The sequence below is a fragment of the Triturus cristatus genome, chromosome 11 (assembly GCF_964204655.1).
Source record: "Triturus cristatus chromosome 11, aTriCri1.1, whole genome shotgun sequence".
NCBI classification, from domain to species: domain Eukaryota; kingdom Metazoa; phylum Chordata; class Amphibia; order Caudata; family Salamandridae; genus Triturus; species Triturus cristatus.
In genome coordinates this window covers 1147927421-1147944539 of record NC_140594.1, presented here as the reverse complement: position 1 = coordinate 1147944539, position 17119 = coordinate 1147927421, and the positions used below count along the sequence as shown (strand labels likewise).

The following is a 17119-nucleotide window of genomic DNA, read 5'->3' as shown; positions in this document are numbered from 1 at the left end:
TACACTATCAGCATACTAACTGTTGTCATCGAATGATTCATTCAACTAGCATACCAACCTCCAGGATGAAATTATACACTCACCAAATAAGTGCATGTGAATCAGGGCACACAAAGTATGTACTTGTAGACCAGCAACACTATAAGCTTGTCTCGACACTATTACACTTGAAACAAAGTAAACTATATGAACAGGTTATCCTTGTTACATGGTGTCATGTGAATATTCCTCTTGCAGTCTTTGGGATATCCCCACATACATGTGTACAATCAATCATTGTACATGCTCAAACATATACCTGGCTTTTGCTATGCATTTAATCATCCACATTCTCCATAATATGCAACCCATCCTCCCGCACTCTCCAGTATGCAACTGGATACTGGTAAACAATTCCTCATTCTGCTCTCAAGAGGAAATTATAGTATTATTCGTATTCCAATATTCTCCAAAATAACATGATTAACCATTCTTCCTTCATAAGGATATGCCTCAATGCTTTCTAAATTCTATCATCCTGTAAACCCCAAGAGTGTTTGAGTGTGAAATTATGATGCATATATTACAGGTTTTTCATTAGTACTGATGTGGCATCCTGAAATCTCCAGATTATGCCCTAATACTGCAGTAGAATCCAATTTGCTTTGCAAATTGCAAAAATCATAAACTTACAAAAGAGTGCAACTTTGAAAATCAGGTCCTATGGTTCTGTAGTGCTAGTGAGGGTTAACAAGACATGGTTATAACAATACAACAACATGTTCACCATCCAGCCAGGATGCTGACTTAAGCAGATGCTAGCCAATATGTAAGAACATTAAATATAATCCTTAAACATTTTGAAATAGTGAAGGGCCACTTTCTAAGTGCTTAATTCACTGGAACAAAGTCTCGGGCAGAGTGTTGCTTGTGGTGGAATTTGTCCCGCAGTTGTTGATTACTTCCACCTCCTGAGAAGCTCTACAGTGTCCAAACCTCTAACAATATTTTCTCTGAAGATTTGATTATGGCACACCCAATGAAGATTCTTCCTTGGTGAAGCCATGCCTGTTGAACATTTAGCTCTTGTATTAACCATAGTGCTTTGAAGGCTTTTATTGCACAAGGAGTGCAGAGGTATAAACAACCACATATCACAGAGAACCAAGATATCTGAAAAGATATTTCACGGTTGTCTGTGAAATATGGATTTCATCATCCAAATACATTTGGAGAGTTTTAACATTGTCAGTATTACTTGAGTATGTGGATTACAATATGTAGCAATTATGAGGACATTCTCTGGCAGTGTTATTTTAGTCCATTTCTAATGTAGCAAATTCTTTGGAAAATATGGTAAATCCTTAGTTATGCTTTAAACATTACTGCGACCAAAACACTGACCCTCACCATTGCCCATGATGTTATCAAAAATGTATTCAAGAAATATGATCAAACCCTAAACATTCTACCTTGAAATCAGGGTCAATTGTCAATGGCACTTCGAAGAACAAAATGTGTCTAAGCCAAGTACCACAATATAAACATGTACTATAAAAACTACCTTATGGATAACATGAGAAACACAATCCACTATTGCTGTCTTGGGGTTCTGGTGAACCTCAAAGGCAATATTTGAGCATATTACGCAGTTGCCTGTTATGTGTCCTCTCTCGCTCTTTCTCTCACTTTCGTACAGTCACAAACTCATGCCACCCATCACGCCTCTACAGTTACCTTTGTATCCAGAATTGCAGGTGCAGGTGTAACTTCCAAACGTGTTAGCACAGGTCGCGTTTTGATGGCATGGGCTGTTCAAGCATTTATTTACATCACTGCATTGGAATATATCTAGAAGGCAAAAAAAATGCACACGGTCATGTATGTGGATGTAACAATCATCCAATGTCACACTGAGGACCTGCATGTATTCAGGGAACAAAAACGTATGTCAGGAGAGATAATTCCACTCTGGACACAGACACATGCTGTTCCAATGTGCAGCAAAGGGATATGAGATCTAAAATGCTACCCAGTATTGTTTTCTATCATTCATAGCATGAATTAAATGTATTTATCTCCATGACAAAACAGACAACACATTCATTTCCATTGGCAACATAAACTCAATAATATTTAATTACCAGATATGAGTGGAGCAGAAATATAAAGCAGTATGTTTTCTATCACTAATTAGTTCTCTATTCTGAGTAAAAAATATATACTTGCACAACCGGTGGGTCACACCTCTGGAAAGGCTCGACTATTGGCTTTGCCAATGCTTATTTACCTGTGGCATGCAAACACAAGTGTCATTGAACAGGTACAAGTATGACCAGCAATTTTGCAATGGATTTTCTGTTGAAGATAACCCATTCCGAGATGGCAGCTAATGTGAGAGCATGTATCATAAAACATTCGCAGGTGTGCATCTTGACACGTGCATTCTGACAGATTCACGCATGTGTCATGATGCATGGAAGACATTTTTATTTTAGTGTTTTACCATTGCAGCCTTATTAGAATACAAAATTAAGATATTAAAACTGTGAAAGACAAGTGTGGGTGAAGTACAAACATAAAGTGAGCTAGCTGACAGCAGCGCCGGCTCCTCCGCTATGGGGAGGAGCCTCACCCCCCCCAAAAAAGGAAAAATAAAACAATAATAAACGTTTGTTTTATTTTTCCTTCCTGCTGAGTCTTGGGGGGGACTGGAGGATGACACGCACTGAGGGGAGTGGTAGGTCACACCCTTCACTGCGCAAGGCGGTTTTGCCTACTGTCCCAGGCGCAGTTTCATCGCTCTCTAACCCAGCTACGTCGGTGGGTTGGAGAGAGCAGGCACAGATTGGCTTGATGATGAGTTACCAGCACAAAAGGTTTTCCGTACAGAATTCATAGTAATGTTCACAAGCCTATACTATGGCAAAATCTTTCTTCTCACATGAGTAAGCTTTCTCTGTATGGGACAAACTGCTACTGGAATATGCCACAATATGCCTTTGAGCATTTAGGTGTCCTCTGTGCTGTGCAAGAATAGCACCTAACCCTACTGGGCTAGTGTCAACAACAACCTCTGTATGAAGCTTTGGATTGAAGTAGGCCATTTCAGCAAAAGTTTCAATGGCTTGTTTGATTTTTTAAACTTCTCTCACATTATTCTGCATACTTCAATAACATATTTTTCCTCATTAACTCTCGTAAAGGAGCACTTATAGTAGCAAATCCTTGCATGTATCTTGAACAGTAATTGCCCAAGTCTAGAAATGAACATGTCATAGAAAAACTTTGAGGGGGATCAGCATTTGCCAGTACTTGGACTTTTGCAAGATCAGGTGTCATACCACCATCTGAAAAGATACGGTCACATTTTTTAAACTTTTTCTTGTGGAATTCAAACTTCTCTGCATTCAAATTCAACCCTGCCTCAATAAGTAAACTGTATGCTTGTGTGAGAGCTTTATCACGCGACAACCGTGTAGCACCGAAAATCAATATGCAATCACTATAATTGGATACATTCACAACAGGTTGAATGACATGTCTAATTATGTCTTGGAAAAGTTCTGCAACCAATGACACACCAAAACTGAGTCTCTTGTATCAAAAGAGGCCAATTTGTGCAGAAAAGGTTGTAAGGTACCTGCAATCTTTTTTGAGTTCCAACTGATGATATCTTTTATTTAAATCACAGGAGAGAGAAGACCTTTGCACCATTCAATTGCTTTATCCGAAATGTGTGGACCTGGAGGTCGTTCTAGTTAAATTTACCTGTTTGCTTGCTGCATGTCAACGCATATGCATACAGCGACTTCAATGTCCTTTTGGGCACTACCACTATGGGAGAAATCCGTGGTTTCTGACTAGTTGAATGCACAATAATGTCATGATTAAGTAATGATTAAAGTTCTTTCTATTTCATGGTAAGCATTCATGCTGCAGTTCACCAATATCAGTCCCATATCAGCAGCTGTATTGAAACTGAGCAGAAGTGCATTTGACATTGTACCTTGAACCACATGATGGGAGCTTGCACCTTCGTTTTCTTGTATTTCTTTGTCACCACAAATTAACCGTGACATTTTATTTGCGTCGCTGCAGCCCATATATACACTTTGGTTTTCGATGGTGTAAGCCAAGGTGATGGAGATAATTCAGTGTATTTCTCTTCGGGCATTATGTTTATTGAATCACTATTGTCAATTTTGAAAGGTAGTGACCTAAAATGTATTTGTATGGCTTTGGTACTTTGGCATGTCGACATTTCTTTGACTGACATATTTCCTCACTTTCCCTTGATAAGAGGCAGAACAGCTGTTTGGCCATGATTTTGGATAACGATCGACTTCATTCAGTGTCATTCAGTCAATCAAAACCACTTTATTTGGTTAATAAAAACCATAAAAGTACAATACATAAATCAAAATACACTACAAAATAAAAGCATCTAAAATCATCAATAAATATGGGCGACCTAAAAAAGAAAAAATATTACACAGCCAGAATTCATTAAATCACCTAAAAACCCAGGCTGTCATTAGTACATATATAGCAGTAAATCACCTCAATAAAAACAATTCAGAATTAAAAATACCGGCATAAAAACGATAATCATATAAGGGCAATGAGTGTTCATCATGGGGTACCGTTTTTTCCAAAGTCTAACAGCTGCAACTAAAAAACTTGCAATGTTAAATAAAGGCGGGTTTTACCTGTATAAAGCCTTTTCCCCTTAAAATTGGCAATAAAAACCTCCTGCGGATACCATTGCAATGCTCACAGAACATTATGAAGTGCATAGTGTTCTGATTCGAAAAATTGTCACAAGTGCAAGGACCTGAATCACACACCCTACTCCAGCCTTGCAGCTTACCTAATAAAAAGTGTATTAAATTAAAACAAAACCTTGTTAAAAGCAGGCAAGGGAAGGGCTTTGTGGCAATTCTCAAATAAAGTTCAATCTGGGGGGGAGGTTTTTAACAAAAAATAGGCTTTTCACCTCTCTCTCAACCGACTTTCGACTCAGAAAATGTGTTTTTACCCAAGCCAAGTCCCAATTTTTTTATTTTATCTGGAAAATAATATACATCTGGGCGCCTTAGTTTATTTAAGTTGTGCTTGGCATAATATAGCCACGGAATACAGTTGACTCGCTCCAGGGCGACACAGTCCCTAATAATCTTATGATTCAAGGTTAGCTCTGGGTTAAGCCAGGTCTTAAGCCATCATACCACCGGGGCAAACCTCAACAAGTCTGATACGTAACTAACACCTGTCTCTTGGTGTATTAAAAAAGTTGAGGTAGATTGAGGGACCGACAAGAGGGTACGTAAAAACTTGTTTTCGACTGTCTGTACCCCGTCCGATGGCTTATAACCTCAGATGGACGATCCATACAGTGCAATGGCGATGCATTTAGACCTGCAGATGTTAAGCATGGCTTTGATTGGCCTGGCACCCAATTGCTGTGCAAAGCCATGAACTGCAGCTGTTGACCTTGCCATCACATTTATTTTTGCTTTCTGTTGGGGAACCCATGAACCCTTCTCATCAAATAGTACCCCCAAATAGGTATAAGAAATCACCCTGGTCAGCTCTACACCTTCACAGTAGAAAGATTTAGGTCTTTTGTATTTCTGGCCCATAGTCATAGCATGTGATTTAGCTACATTGACTACTAGGTCCAATGATTTCATATAGGCTCCAAAGGAATCCAGAAGCCTCTGGAGCCCTACAGCTCTACAGGCTAATAAAACTGCATCATCCACGTATAGGAGCACAGGGATAACCCTGTCCCCTACTCGCTGTATATCTAAACTGTCCGAGTCTAAAAAAAACTTTCCTAAATTGTTTATATATAGGGTAAAAAGCAATGGGGCTAAAATACATCCTTGACGAACACCACTACCAGATTTAAAGTGCCATGTACAATTACCTTCTTGGTTGACCCTCACCCTTGCGGAGAGATCCCTATGTAAGTCAGCCAAGAAGTGAACTAGACATGGATCTATGCCCATGTCTAGTAGGATAAGCCAAAGTTTAGATCTATTTACAAGGTTAAAAGTCGAGGAGAGATCCATGAAAGCCAGCTGTAATGTCCCCGCTTTGGCTAATGTGTATTTTCCTGCTATTAAAAGTAAATTTAGGCACTGGTCCAGACTACCCCTCCCGCATCTAAAACCGTATTGGAGGTTGGTTAAAACCTCATTCACATTCAGCCAGTCTATTAACTTAAGGATATCGGCCTATAGCAATGTGGATCTCCTCTCTGGCCTTTTTTAAAAACTGGAATGATGGTAGACGACGACCATGATGACGGGAAACCCTGCTGACTTGGCGCATTATAGACATTTGTCAGAATTTTGGCCCAGAAGGTCAGATTTTGTTTGTATAAGTCAGCTGGGACACCGTCTGGACCAGGGGCCTTATTACTAGACATTTGCATTATTGCCGGTTCTACTTCACCTTCATTAAAAACGATTTTGGGGGATTGCCTTCTATGTTGTAAACTAGCAGATACATCCGAGATAGCAGTGGCCTTGTATATGGCTTCAAAATGAGAGAGCCATTGGGCTTCTGTGATGTTGCTTTCTAGGGGGGACATTCTCTACACCAGAGAAGAAGGGTTTATTTACAATAGCCCAGAATCTAGAGCTGTCTTTTAGGACCTCCACCGCTAATAAAGCATTCCATGCATCCTCCTTTGTTTCATTTTTACGGGTGGTTAGAGCAAGCTTATAGTGCTTTCTTAACGTGGCTATATAGACCTTATCTCGTGGGACCAGTTTCAAAGCTACTACCAGTTTTCGGTGTGCTTCTGAACAATTGCTATCAAACCAACTCTCACCATTATTATGCCTAAATCTAGTTGGTAAGGAAAGGTTTCACGCTACCTGCGCACACATACCTTCGAAGGCTATAAGTACCTTTGCCCCCTGAATAGACTTATCAAGGCAGGTTGAAAGCTTTTCATTAACCTTCACACAGAGGTCCTGAAAGAAAAGGTCTGGGATTACTTTGGCCCATTTTAGCCTTCGTCCCTGATCAGAGGTTTTCAAACGAGTGTCACCACCTAGCATTTGTAATTTCCCTTTTAGGCCACAACCCCTGTCCAACACAATAATAACAGGATTGTGATCACTAAAATGTGACCACCTGGCATTATACAAAAATCTTGGGATAATAAGATAGGGGAGATAAATATGAAATCTATAACAGTATTCCGCCCTCGTGCTTTAAAAGTGGAAATCCTCTCATCTGGATCAATAAAGCTCGGTTCAAAAAGGTCAAGTGCAGTCAAAAGCTCCTCCAGACATTTCCCAGATTGTGTATGCTCAAAATGGGGGGTGGAGGAGCTCTTCAGCCCTAAAAAATCTTCTACCTGACAGTTCAACTCACAAACATGAATATTAAAATCGCCCATAATTATAATTGAATAATAAGTGGTTTGCTGCAATCTGTACTCCTCTAAAAAACATTTCAATTCACGTAAATGTTTGTTTAAAAAACTACTCTCTCCAGAATTATAGAATTTAACACACAATATTTTGCCTGAATTAGGAGCAGTGAATTCAATTGCCAGACAATTATGAGACCCCACGCCCACCCTCGTAGGAACACTTGACAATTAGACTGAAAATAACATTAGAAGGCCCACTTTTGCTCTACCTGACTGAGAAGGTTGAGCAGGAACACTGTATGATTTAAAACAATCCACCCAGAAATAGTTTTCCGTGTCCAAGGTCTCCTTTAAAGAAGTTAATCCACCTGGGGTCATCTTTTTTGCATCTCAAGCCCACAATATTCCAACAGATAATCTTGCAATTAAGGATTTCATTCTGATCTATCCCCTGCCCTTTAGTAGATTCGCTGGTAGAACTCTGTTGGCAACAAGACAGCTCCAGTCAATCATTTTCACCTAGTAAGGATAGGAGGGGAAGTCTATTTTGACGGGCTAGACTGTTTCCTTCTTCAGGTTTCTCAGTAGACTGGATTAGTAATTTCGGGGCACTTGCTGAGCTCCAATTAGATGTATCAGAACAAATCTCCTCCATGGGGCTTGGATGGAAAGTGAAACAGCCCATTATGACCACTAAGGGCCTAGGCCTCCTGGAGGAACTACCTGATGACTGCACCCCCTTGGGTGGTGGGTAGAAAAAGACCAAAGGCGGCCCTAATGCCCCCCTGATCATCCATGGGGCTGTCCCTAAATAACTGCCCCGCTATGTCTGCACTGTCAAAATTAACGACAATACAGTCTCCAACAACCTGTTTGGGTCTATGACCAACCCACCCCTCTCATCTGGCCATTATAATGTGTGAGGAAACCTTGGTCCTGCTACTGGAATGTTGATCACACCAGTATTTGGTTTTACATAGCAGCTCCATAGTGGTTTCCAAACAGTGCTATCTAAGTGAGGGAACCCCTTTAAGAATAACGACTAAAGGAGTGGCCTCTGGGGGCAAATTGAGTCTATGACCATTTAACACATTATTAGCCACTTGATTATCATGGGGCCTGCTCTGAGCCAAAGTTCTCGTAATTGGACAAAAGACTTGGGGCTGTCTCACTATTGCAGCATGTGATGCCCCCTGCCTGTCTCTCTAGAATTGCGTCTACATTGGATATAGAATTTGATCAAGATCTATTTTTTAATGGTGTTTGATTAACTGAGCCCTCCTCCCTATTTTTACCAATAGGCAACGTTTGTACCTGAGGGTTAGCACTATTACTATCAATCTCACAGGCATTTTTTGGGCCCACTACATAGGTCTCTAGACGTTCTAGTTTTACCATAATCCCTTCTACAAAAATGTTCAACGAGTGGGTAATATCTTTAACAATGTTCGAAAGTATGGACTCCAGTTGTGAGTTAAAAATTTCCACCATAGCTTCCCGAACAGCTAATTGAACACATGAGTCCAAGTCTCCGACCTAATTGGCGGTCATATCGGTAGATAACTGTCCAGATTTACTTGGTCTTTTTTTCCCCCTTATTTTTCCCTGTGTAGATCAGATAGGCCTTATGCAGGGGTGCATCCCCTCTGGAAGTCTCTTCCTTCGTTTCTCCCTCTAACCCACTTGACAGTCTATCAGTGTGTGGGGTACCTTCCCCGGCTGTTCCCTTCTTAATTATCAGCACTCTTGGCTAAATGGGGACAGGATTTTTAGGGGCAGTGACTGGTAAGATAGTACTCCCTAGATGATCAGATCTCATAACCAGTTCAACTTGCGCAATTTGGATTTCCTTGTTCAGAGCCCCCACTGCAGAGGTCAGATAAAATATGATGGAGGCAGAGTTCCTGGGTACCTTCACTCTAGCACTCCCCTGGTCCTGACTACAGGGATGTTTATGCTTATCCATTGTTGCAGGAAGATGCATTGATGTTAAGGGAGTGGCCCTACACAGCCTCCCCGGGCTCTGATGGGTGCAGATGGGACCGCCCTTGTCCCAGGCCTGACCCGGGTACAGCCCGGGCTGCGGGGGCCCCTGGGAGATTTTAAAGGCACCTCCTGGCTCAAAGGGAAGCGTTGGAGGTTACACGCTGGTCGCTGGATGCCGCAGGGGATGCTGGGGAGTATAGACCTCACTCCCCAGCTACCGGCCCCAGTCTCCGCGCCTCTTCCAGACTTCAGCCCCCAACGGAGGGCAAACAAAGCAGCAATTTGCCTCAATTGATGTCACCACTTGGCCTTGTGGGTATGTGTTGAAAGTTGTTTCTGGAATGTTCTGGCAGCCATTTTGTCTTCATGCTGTGACACACTTACTTTTTCCTTTGCTTTACAAACCATCGCAAAATGGTTCTCTTTCCCACAGTCTTTATATATTTGTCCAACGGCAGGACATTTACCTTCGTGTGGAAATAAAAATGCATTTCTAAAATGTAACTTCTTTTTACGTGTAGACATCACATTGTTTTCTTCAGACTATTGCTTTGGCTTATTTGTTACACTCATGACTTATTCACTCTGAGCATCTCCGGCCTCCATGTCAGCAGCTTGTCTTTCAGCACACTCCTCAGTTGTGGGAGCCGTCAACACTGACTCCAGACTAAGGGTTTCTCTTAGCATTCTTCATCTGAATGAATATGACAAGCATCCATATATAACTCTAAGACGTACAGCTCTTCATCATTAAATTCATGGAATTTACAGTGTTTGATGAGTGTATCGAGTCTCTCCACAAATTCATCAATGATTTCGCTGACTTTGTGGTGTTCTTGACTGAAAATGTATCTTTTGTAATCATCATCTGGTACTGGATTGAATTTGAGATTTAGAGTTTCTTTGATCTGACAGTATGTCATTTCTTCATCAGATTACAGCATTTTCTTTATGCCTTCACCACCAAATTTTTGAGATACTTGTTAATCTTATTGTCATCAGTCTCTTCAAGTGCATCAATGAAATCTTCAAATGTCTCTATCCACACAGTCTATCTATCCCCAATATTTTGCTGTTTAGTGGTATCAAGAGGTGGTGGTGGTTTCAGGAGTGCAGCAGTGTTGTAGACCAGTGCAGAACTTAAAAGTACCATGTTCCTGAATGCTGTTCTTGCTCCGTGTCTCTGAGACCTTGCAACGTACTGGCTTCTGGATCATTGATAATGACTGGAAATGAAAGATTCGTCTTGGTCTCCATCAGAAAAACAGTCTTTCACTATTGCAACCACATAGGAGACTGCGGTGATATGTCGTGCCGCTGTCAAAAACAACCCATGCTTGGCCAGAGTTGTGGTACCTGGTGCTGTAGTCCTATCGGCTCTGGCAGTACAATCCCGGGCACGTCTCCCTGAGCCACTTCACTGAGTGCTGTCGAACTATGACTCTCTTTAATGGAATCGGTAAGTCTTATATTTCTTCTATTCTAAATGTCAATGTTAATTTTCTGACACCTAGTTAATCTCTGCCTTGCAACACTCGGTTCGCTGTGCTAGTTTGCAAGCTATGAAGATCAGCAGTTGCGCTTTGCAAACCCCGATTGAATGCGCTTTAAGTGTCATATCTCCATATAATGTACAAATGTATCTTACGTGGCAGCGCAGTACCTTTATGTATGGCCTGATCAGCAGGTTCTCGGCCAATGATAGGTAGATTATTTGCAATGCTTTTGTTGTCTTTGTAGGAAACTGGCTCTGTGTACACTATACCAAAGTGAGGTATAGTGTGCACAGAGTCCAGTGGAACCCCAAAGGTGGGCAGGGTAAAGGTAGATAGCACCTTACTCTCTATTTGTGGAAGTGTGGTCGTGCAGTAAGGCTTTATCAGACGATAGCATTAATCATATGTTATACACACTCAGTCTTCAAATTAATTCACACACTCAAAGACTAAACTTCAGACCAATTGTTTTTGTATAAAATTATTCTTTTAATTATTTTATTTTCTAGAACCAAGCAAGCCTGGCACAGGTAAGCAATAAATACTTTACAGTAGTAATGCAGTTTGTAAAAACAGTTTGGATTGCAATTGTATATTCCCTTTGATTTGATTACAGTATTGATACTGAAAATGCAATGCTTTGGAAATTCAGTACATATACTTTGTATAGGATTTTTAGTAAATTGACCAGTAGATTACTTTGCAGATTACTTTTCTTACACAGTGCAATATACCTGGATACTGCACTGGTACATTTCCTGTAAACAGGTTAGTAAAAGCGTTTTTGTTATAGAATACAATTTTAAAAGGTTTTCATAGGTTTTCCAACTCCACACTTAAAAACCTTTCATAAAAAAACAGTCAATGTTATCCTATGGGAAAGAAATAGTTATCTGTTATCAGGTAAGTGTTCGGTAGTGGGAGTTGGTATTCTAGAGGTAGACTCAGTGGATGGACTGTCGTTACACCTTCAGCGGCCTAGGGCGGCCGGGTGCAGAGTGCTGAGGCTCAATGTTATCCAGTGGGGGATAGGGGGCCTCCAGTTGGTGGCTACTGACGAGCAGGTCACTGGGTTGTGGGAGCAAAGCTCCTGGACTTCAGCTCAGGGCAAATGGGGGTTTAGGCCAGCAAAAAAGGGACACCCTCAGTGGCACTGGGAAGGGCGAGTGCAGAGTGCTGTTTTGGCATTGGGTAGCTTTCAATGGGGAATCTCCGGTTTGCAAACACACTGCAGGCTCGGGGACTAAGGTCTTCTGGGTGCGACCACCACTTGGACAGTTTGTTGAGATGCTGGGGGTTGGTTAGGCACTATCGGTTGGGCCACCTAAGACGGTGGGGCGTCGGGTGCAGGGGTGCATTTTAGGGTCAGATCTTCTTACCAGCTCCTGGTTGCGGTTGGGGGGGACCTTCATGTTGAGGCTGCAGGTGTCAGCTGGAGGCTTGAGACAGTTCTGGGATATCCGTATCTTGGGTCAGGAATGCCGGGGTGACCTCCTCTTGGTGTTGGGCCACCAGAACTCAGGCAAGGGGCGTCGGGTGCAGAGTGGTGCAGACTTGTGGATCTTTACGGCGCTGGAGTCTTTTGTTAGATTTGAACAAGTCCGGTGTCCACAGGAGACAGAGTCTTTGGAATTGAAGGCAGACAAGTCCTCTGGGTTTCTTGAGATTGCTGGCTGCAGGTCACACTCTGATTTCACTGGAGCAGGTTCGAGGTGGGGAAAGGCTGGAAGGGCTGTCAGTGGGCGTCCTCATCTTGTTTGCTTCGGCACGGCTGTTCCGTCCTTCTTCTTTTCTTCTTCTGGTTTCTTGTCTGCTTTCTTGTTTCAGGACTGCCCCCTAAATACTGTATTTAGGGGGCGTTTTAGGGGTCTTGAGATCAGTAGCCAATGGGCTACTGTTCTTAGAGTGACTACACCCTTGTTGTGCTCACCCCACGTGGGGGAGTGAGCACAATCCCTAATCCTGATTGGGGAGTGCCTGCCATCTGCAAGATGGTGGGCACTGAAGAGTGGGCTTCACCTTGCCTCCCACACCTGAGGGGTGGGGTTGGCAGAGGTGGGCACACCTTCTGGGCTGGCTAATTTCTCACGCCTGTCTTCCCGCCGAAAATGAGGGGAGACAGGAAAGGGGCCTGCTCCTGATAGCAGGAGAGGCTGGGGGTCGCATTACAAAGGCTGCAATGCCTTGAAACTCCCCTGCCACAGATGACTCTTCCTGGCCTGGGGGAGGTATGAACACCTCTGCCCAGGAAAGGCTTTGTTTCTGGGCTCAGGGAGCAATGGCTCCTACCCTGGGGGTCTAGAAACATGTCTCTTGGTGGTAGGCTGGTGTGTACCAGTCAGGGAACCCACCAGATGCTGGTCGTTTTTCAGGGGGCATCTCTAAGATGCCCTCAGTGTGCATTTTTCATTAAATGCCATGGGTTTAATGTGCTGAGAAGTTTGATACCAAACTTCTCAGTTTTCAGTGAAGTCATTATGGTACTGTGGAGTTCGTAATGACAAATTCCCAGCACCATATACTCTTAATGACAGTACTGCACTTATAATGTCTAAGAGTTGGTTCAGAAATTGTAGGGGTACAGGGCTCACACACCTGTACCCTCACCACTGGTATGGTACACCCAGCTAAAGGTGTGGCTGATCTATGCCAGGGCAGTGGGTTGTAGGAGTGGCTGTTGATTCTTCACTTGTTTTGCACCAAAACACACAGCCTGCAAAGACAGGGTGTGAGTGTAAAGGTACAGGGCCTCTAAGGGTGGCGCAGTAAGTGCTCCAGCCCTTAGAGACCTTCCCTCGTCACAAAGCCTTGGGTACCGGTGATGCCATATTCCAGGTACTGACCTGTGACCTAAGAGTGCCAATTGGGTTTAGGCTTAAATGCATGTTTTAGGGAAACAACACAGGCCCTGGGTTACTGCAACAGAAACCCGCTTCCTACAGTCTTCAGCTGCTTTATAGCGGATGGAGCTGCGCTTTGACCCCACATGCATGAATTTACATACTTCGACAGCAACACACATGGCATGCATAAGCAATTTGTTTGGGTCATGGCAAACTCTCCAGGAGAGCACATAATTTGTTGGGTTATTTATTCCCTATCTCGTCACCAGTTCATCTACATGTAATTCTGAACTCAACATTCTAAAACAAACTTTCATTAAATTCTGTTCTGACACCTACTTCAAAGCTCTACAGAGTCTGTTAGGAGCCAAAAGGGTTCCGTCATAAAACTCACAAGACACTACAGAATGGAATTTGCTTCCCCACACAAAACTCTACTCTGCTCTATGACATTCTGCGACACTCTACTCAACTCTATTACACTTGATGACACTTGATAATACTCAACAATATGTATCTGTAGATGGATGGATGGATGGATGGGCGGGCAGGAGGGCGGACATTTGGAAAGACAGATAGATACAGTTGCACAATGCCAATCAGAGTTTCCATTGGAACAATATTTTACATCCATTTGACAAATGTTCACAAAAGTTTCTTAAACTCAGCTCCTTTCTGAAAAGTTTCAGGTGATTGGTCAAACAGGGACCATAAACAAAGGTGGGTCTCAAAACATAAATATCATAAGGAATTTTAGACCGCGCCATATCAACATGGCTGAACAGAATTACACAAAACTTTCAGGAAAGCTGTTAAGGTTACACATGTATAGATAGAGTGACATTTTGGCTTGAATTCAAAATTTCAAGATTCTGATTGGGTGAGGAGGATTTTTAGAGGAGGCACACTGATTGGCTGGCCACAAAGTAAACAGACATTTTGTGGCCACCAGAAGTCCCCTGCCCCGAAAATGTTTTAGAGATGCAATACAAAGTAGCAGGGTCAGGACACCATGCCCACCAGGCATGTAAGGGGGGTAGTCCCTGAAGGACCTCATTGGGGCCACACATATTTAGCCCTATTTCCTTAAATTTACCCCAGCAGTGGACAAGGACTCGGAGGTTGGTGAATTTATTATTTTTAATTAGCCCAGGGCCTGATGCAAGTCACTATTTTCAAAATCTACTGGGGAGTCTGTGTGCCAAAAGCAATTTGGTCTGATAATAACTTTGACCCCTTAGATGAATCTTCACAAAACTTATTTTTAAAACGTTCATGTACCTCAGCTCCATCCTTGGAAGTTTCAGCGTGATCCATCAAATGGGGGCTGACAAAAAAGGAGGGTGCCAAAATACAAAATCCCCGTGCATTTTCCATAGACATCTTTAGGCAGGGCTACAGCAAACATTGCCAAACAGATATTAGAACTTGGGTTTCTGGTTGGCAGAGTATGGCACCCTGCCCAAGCAGGAACCACCACTCCAGTTAGTTTAAGCTTCATACACATTAAAAGATAACCTATGCTCACCCTATGGTAGCTTGGCACAGAGCATGCAGGCTTTTCTATGGAGACAATGTATAATGTATTTGGGCAACACACACACAGCAACACAATGAAAACACCACAGATCAATACAACAACAGGTTTAGAAAGATTGAGAATATTTATCTGAGTAAAACAAGACAAAAACAACGAAAATCAAAAAAGCAGAACCAGAGTTATGAATTTGTAAAGAATAAACCAAAACTAGTGCTTAAAAGGCAATAGAGCTAAAGGTTACTTGAGGTTGCGCTGGGCTGGGGTGAATCCAAAGTTCAGGCCGATCGCAGTGGAGGTCAGGGCGGCTACAGGTCAGGCTTGCAAAGAACCATGGATGGAGCAAAGAGTCATAATTGAGAGACCTATGCGCTGTTCAGATTCATGCAGTCCGTTTGATGCATCGAAGTCAAGCCTCGCAGTAAGGACCTCAGATCGGTGCTGTGTCATTATCAAACCTTGCAGTTGGGTTCTGCCCCATAATCAACCCGCGCAGGGATGTCTTCAGATTGGCACTGCGTTAGTGTCGATGGGCACTATGTCGGTTAGGATCGTCGCAGTGGTGACGGTGCACCGATTTTGTAGCACAACAGCTGTAGCATCCACTTCTGAGGCTCAGGACTGGAGGGGGTACCTGAGGCAAGGGTATGATTCACAGATGGCAGAGTCCAGTAGCATCAGCAGGGTTGTAAGAAGTCCTTGATGACCATGAGACTTCAGAAAACAGGAGGCAAGCCAGCAAGCCTTTGGAGTCATTCTGAGTTCAAGTGAGATGGGTCCAGTCCTTGTGCTCAGCAGGGCAGAGATCAACAGGCATCAGGGGAGCTCAGCACAGCAGTAAAGCAGTTCCTTAGAACAGTCATTTAAGAGTGACCCTTGACCCTGATCCAGGCAGGTCGCTCCCCACGCCGTGCAGCGCCACCAGCCTGTGCTCGTGTCCCAGCCCAGCTGCTGCTGGGAGATCGAGGCCCGCCTCCACCCGCAGGCTACCACCTGCGCCTTATCCCTGGTGGCCAGTGGTAGGTCCTTGGTTTGCTCTCGTGCTTTTGCCCGATCTTGCTGCTATCGCCTGAATCTGTGATTATCACTTGTGCTCGCTTGTCTCCCCCTTTCATTTCCCCTGCTTTGGTGTGCCCATTTTGCCTTCTGTGTCCTTCGCCTGTTTTTGCCGCTGTTGCCTGATTCTGAAATTGCTACTGTGCTCGTTCTCTCCACCTTTCAATTCCCCTGCTTTGTTGTGCCCGTTTTTGCCCTCTGTGTCCTTCTCCGGTCATTGCTTTCCTGCCCCTGCGCCCCTGCGGCCCCGCCCCCAGTTCCCATTCGTCTGCCCCCCCTCCCAGCTGCCTCCTCCCTCCCACCTCCCCTTCTTATGGCGGCCACTGCGCGGTGAAGGGAGCGACCCTTGACCCCGATCCAGGCAGGTCGCTCCCCACGCCACGCAGCGCCACCAGCCTGTGCCTGTGTCCCAGCCCAGCTGCTACTGGGAGATCGAGGAACACCTCCACACACAGGCTACCACCTGCGCCTCATCCGTGGTGGCCAGTGCTAGGCCCTTGGTTTGCTCTCGCGCTTTTGCCTGATCTTGCTGCTATTGCCTGAATCTGTGATTATCACTTGTTCTCGCTTGTCTCCCCCTTTCATTTCCCCTGCTTTGTTGTGCCCACTTTGCCTTCTGTGTCCTTTGCCTGTTTTTGCCGCTGTTGCCTGATTCTGAAATTGCTACTGTGCTCGTTCTCTTCACCTTTCATTCCCCCTGCTTTGTTGTACCTGTTTTTGCCCTCTGTGTCCTTCACCGGTCCTGCTTTTGCCTGCTTGCTGCTGTTGTTGTGTGTTTCCCTAATTGTTTCGTTGTGCTCGTTTTTTCCCCCCCTTCACCCCC

The 17119-nt window shown here is 43.6% G+C and overlaps 1 protein-coding gene across 1 annotated transcript in view; it reads right to left on the bottom strand.

The window, feature by feature from the left end:
- The window catches only part of LOC146788613 (receptor-type tyrosine-protein phosphatase eta-like), a 192513-nt gene that overhangs the window by 83520 nt on the left and 91874 nt on the right, over positions 1-17119 (bottom strand). The window contains exon 7 of the mRNA XM_085633183.1: positions 1717-1830. Coding sequence (XP_085489309.1) covers positions 1717-1830 — 114 coding nt within the window. The remainder of the gene's footprint in view (positions 1-1716; positions 1831-17119) is intronic.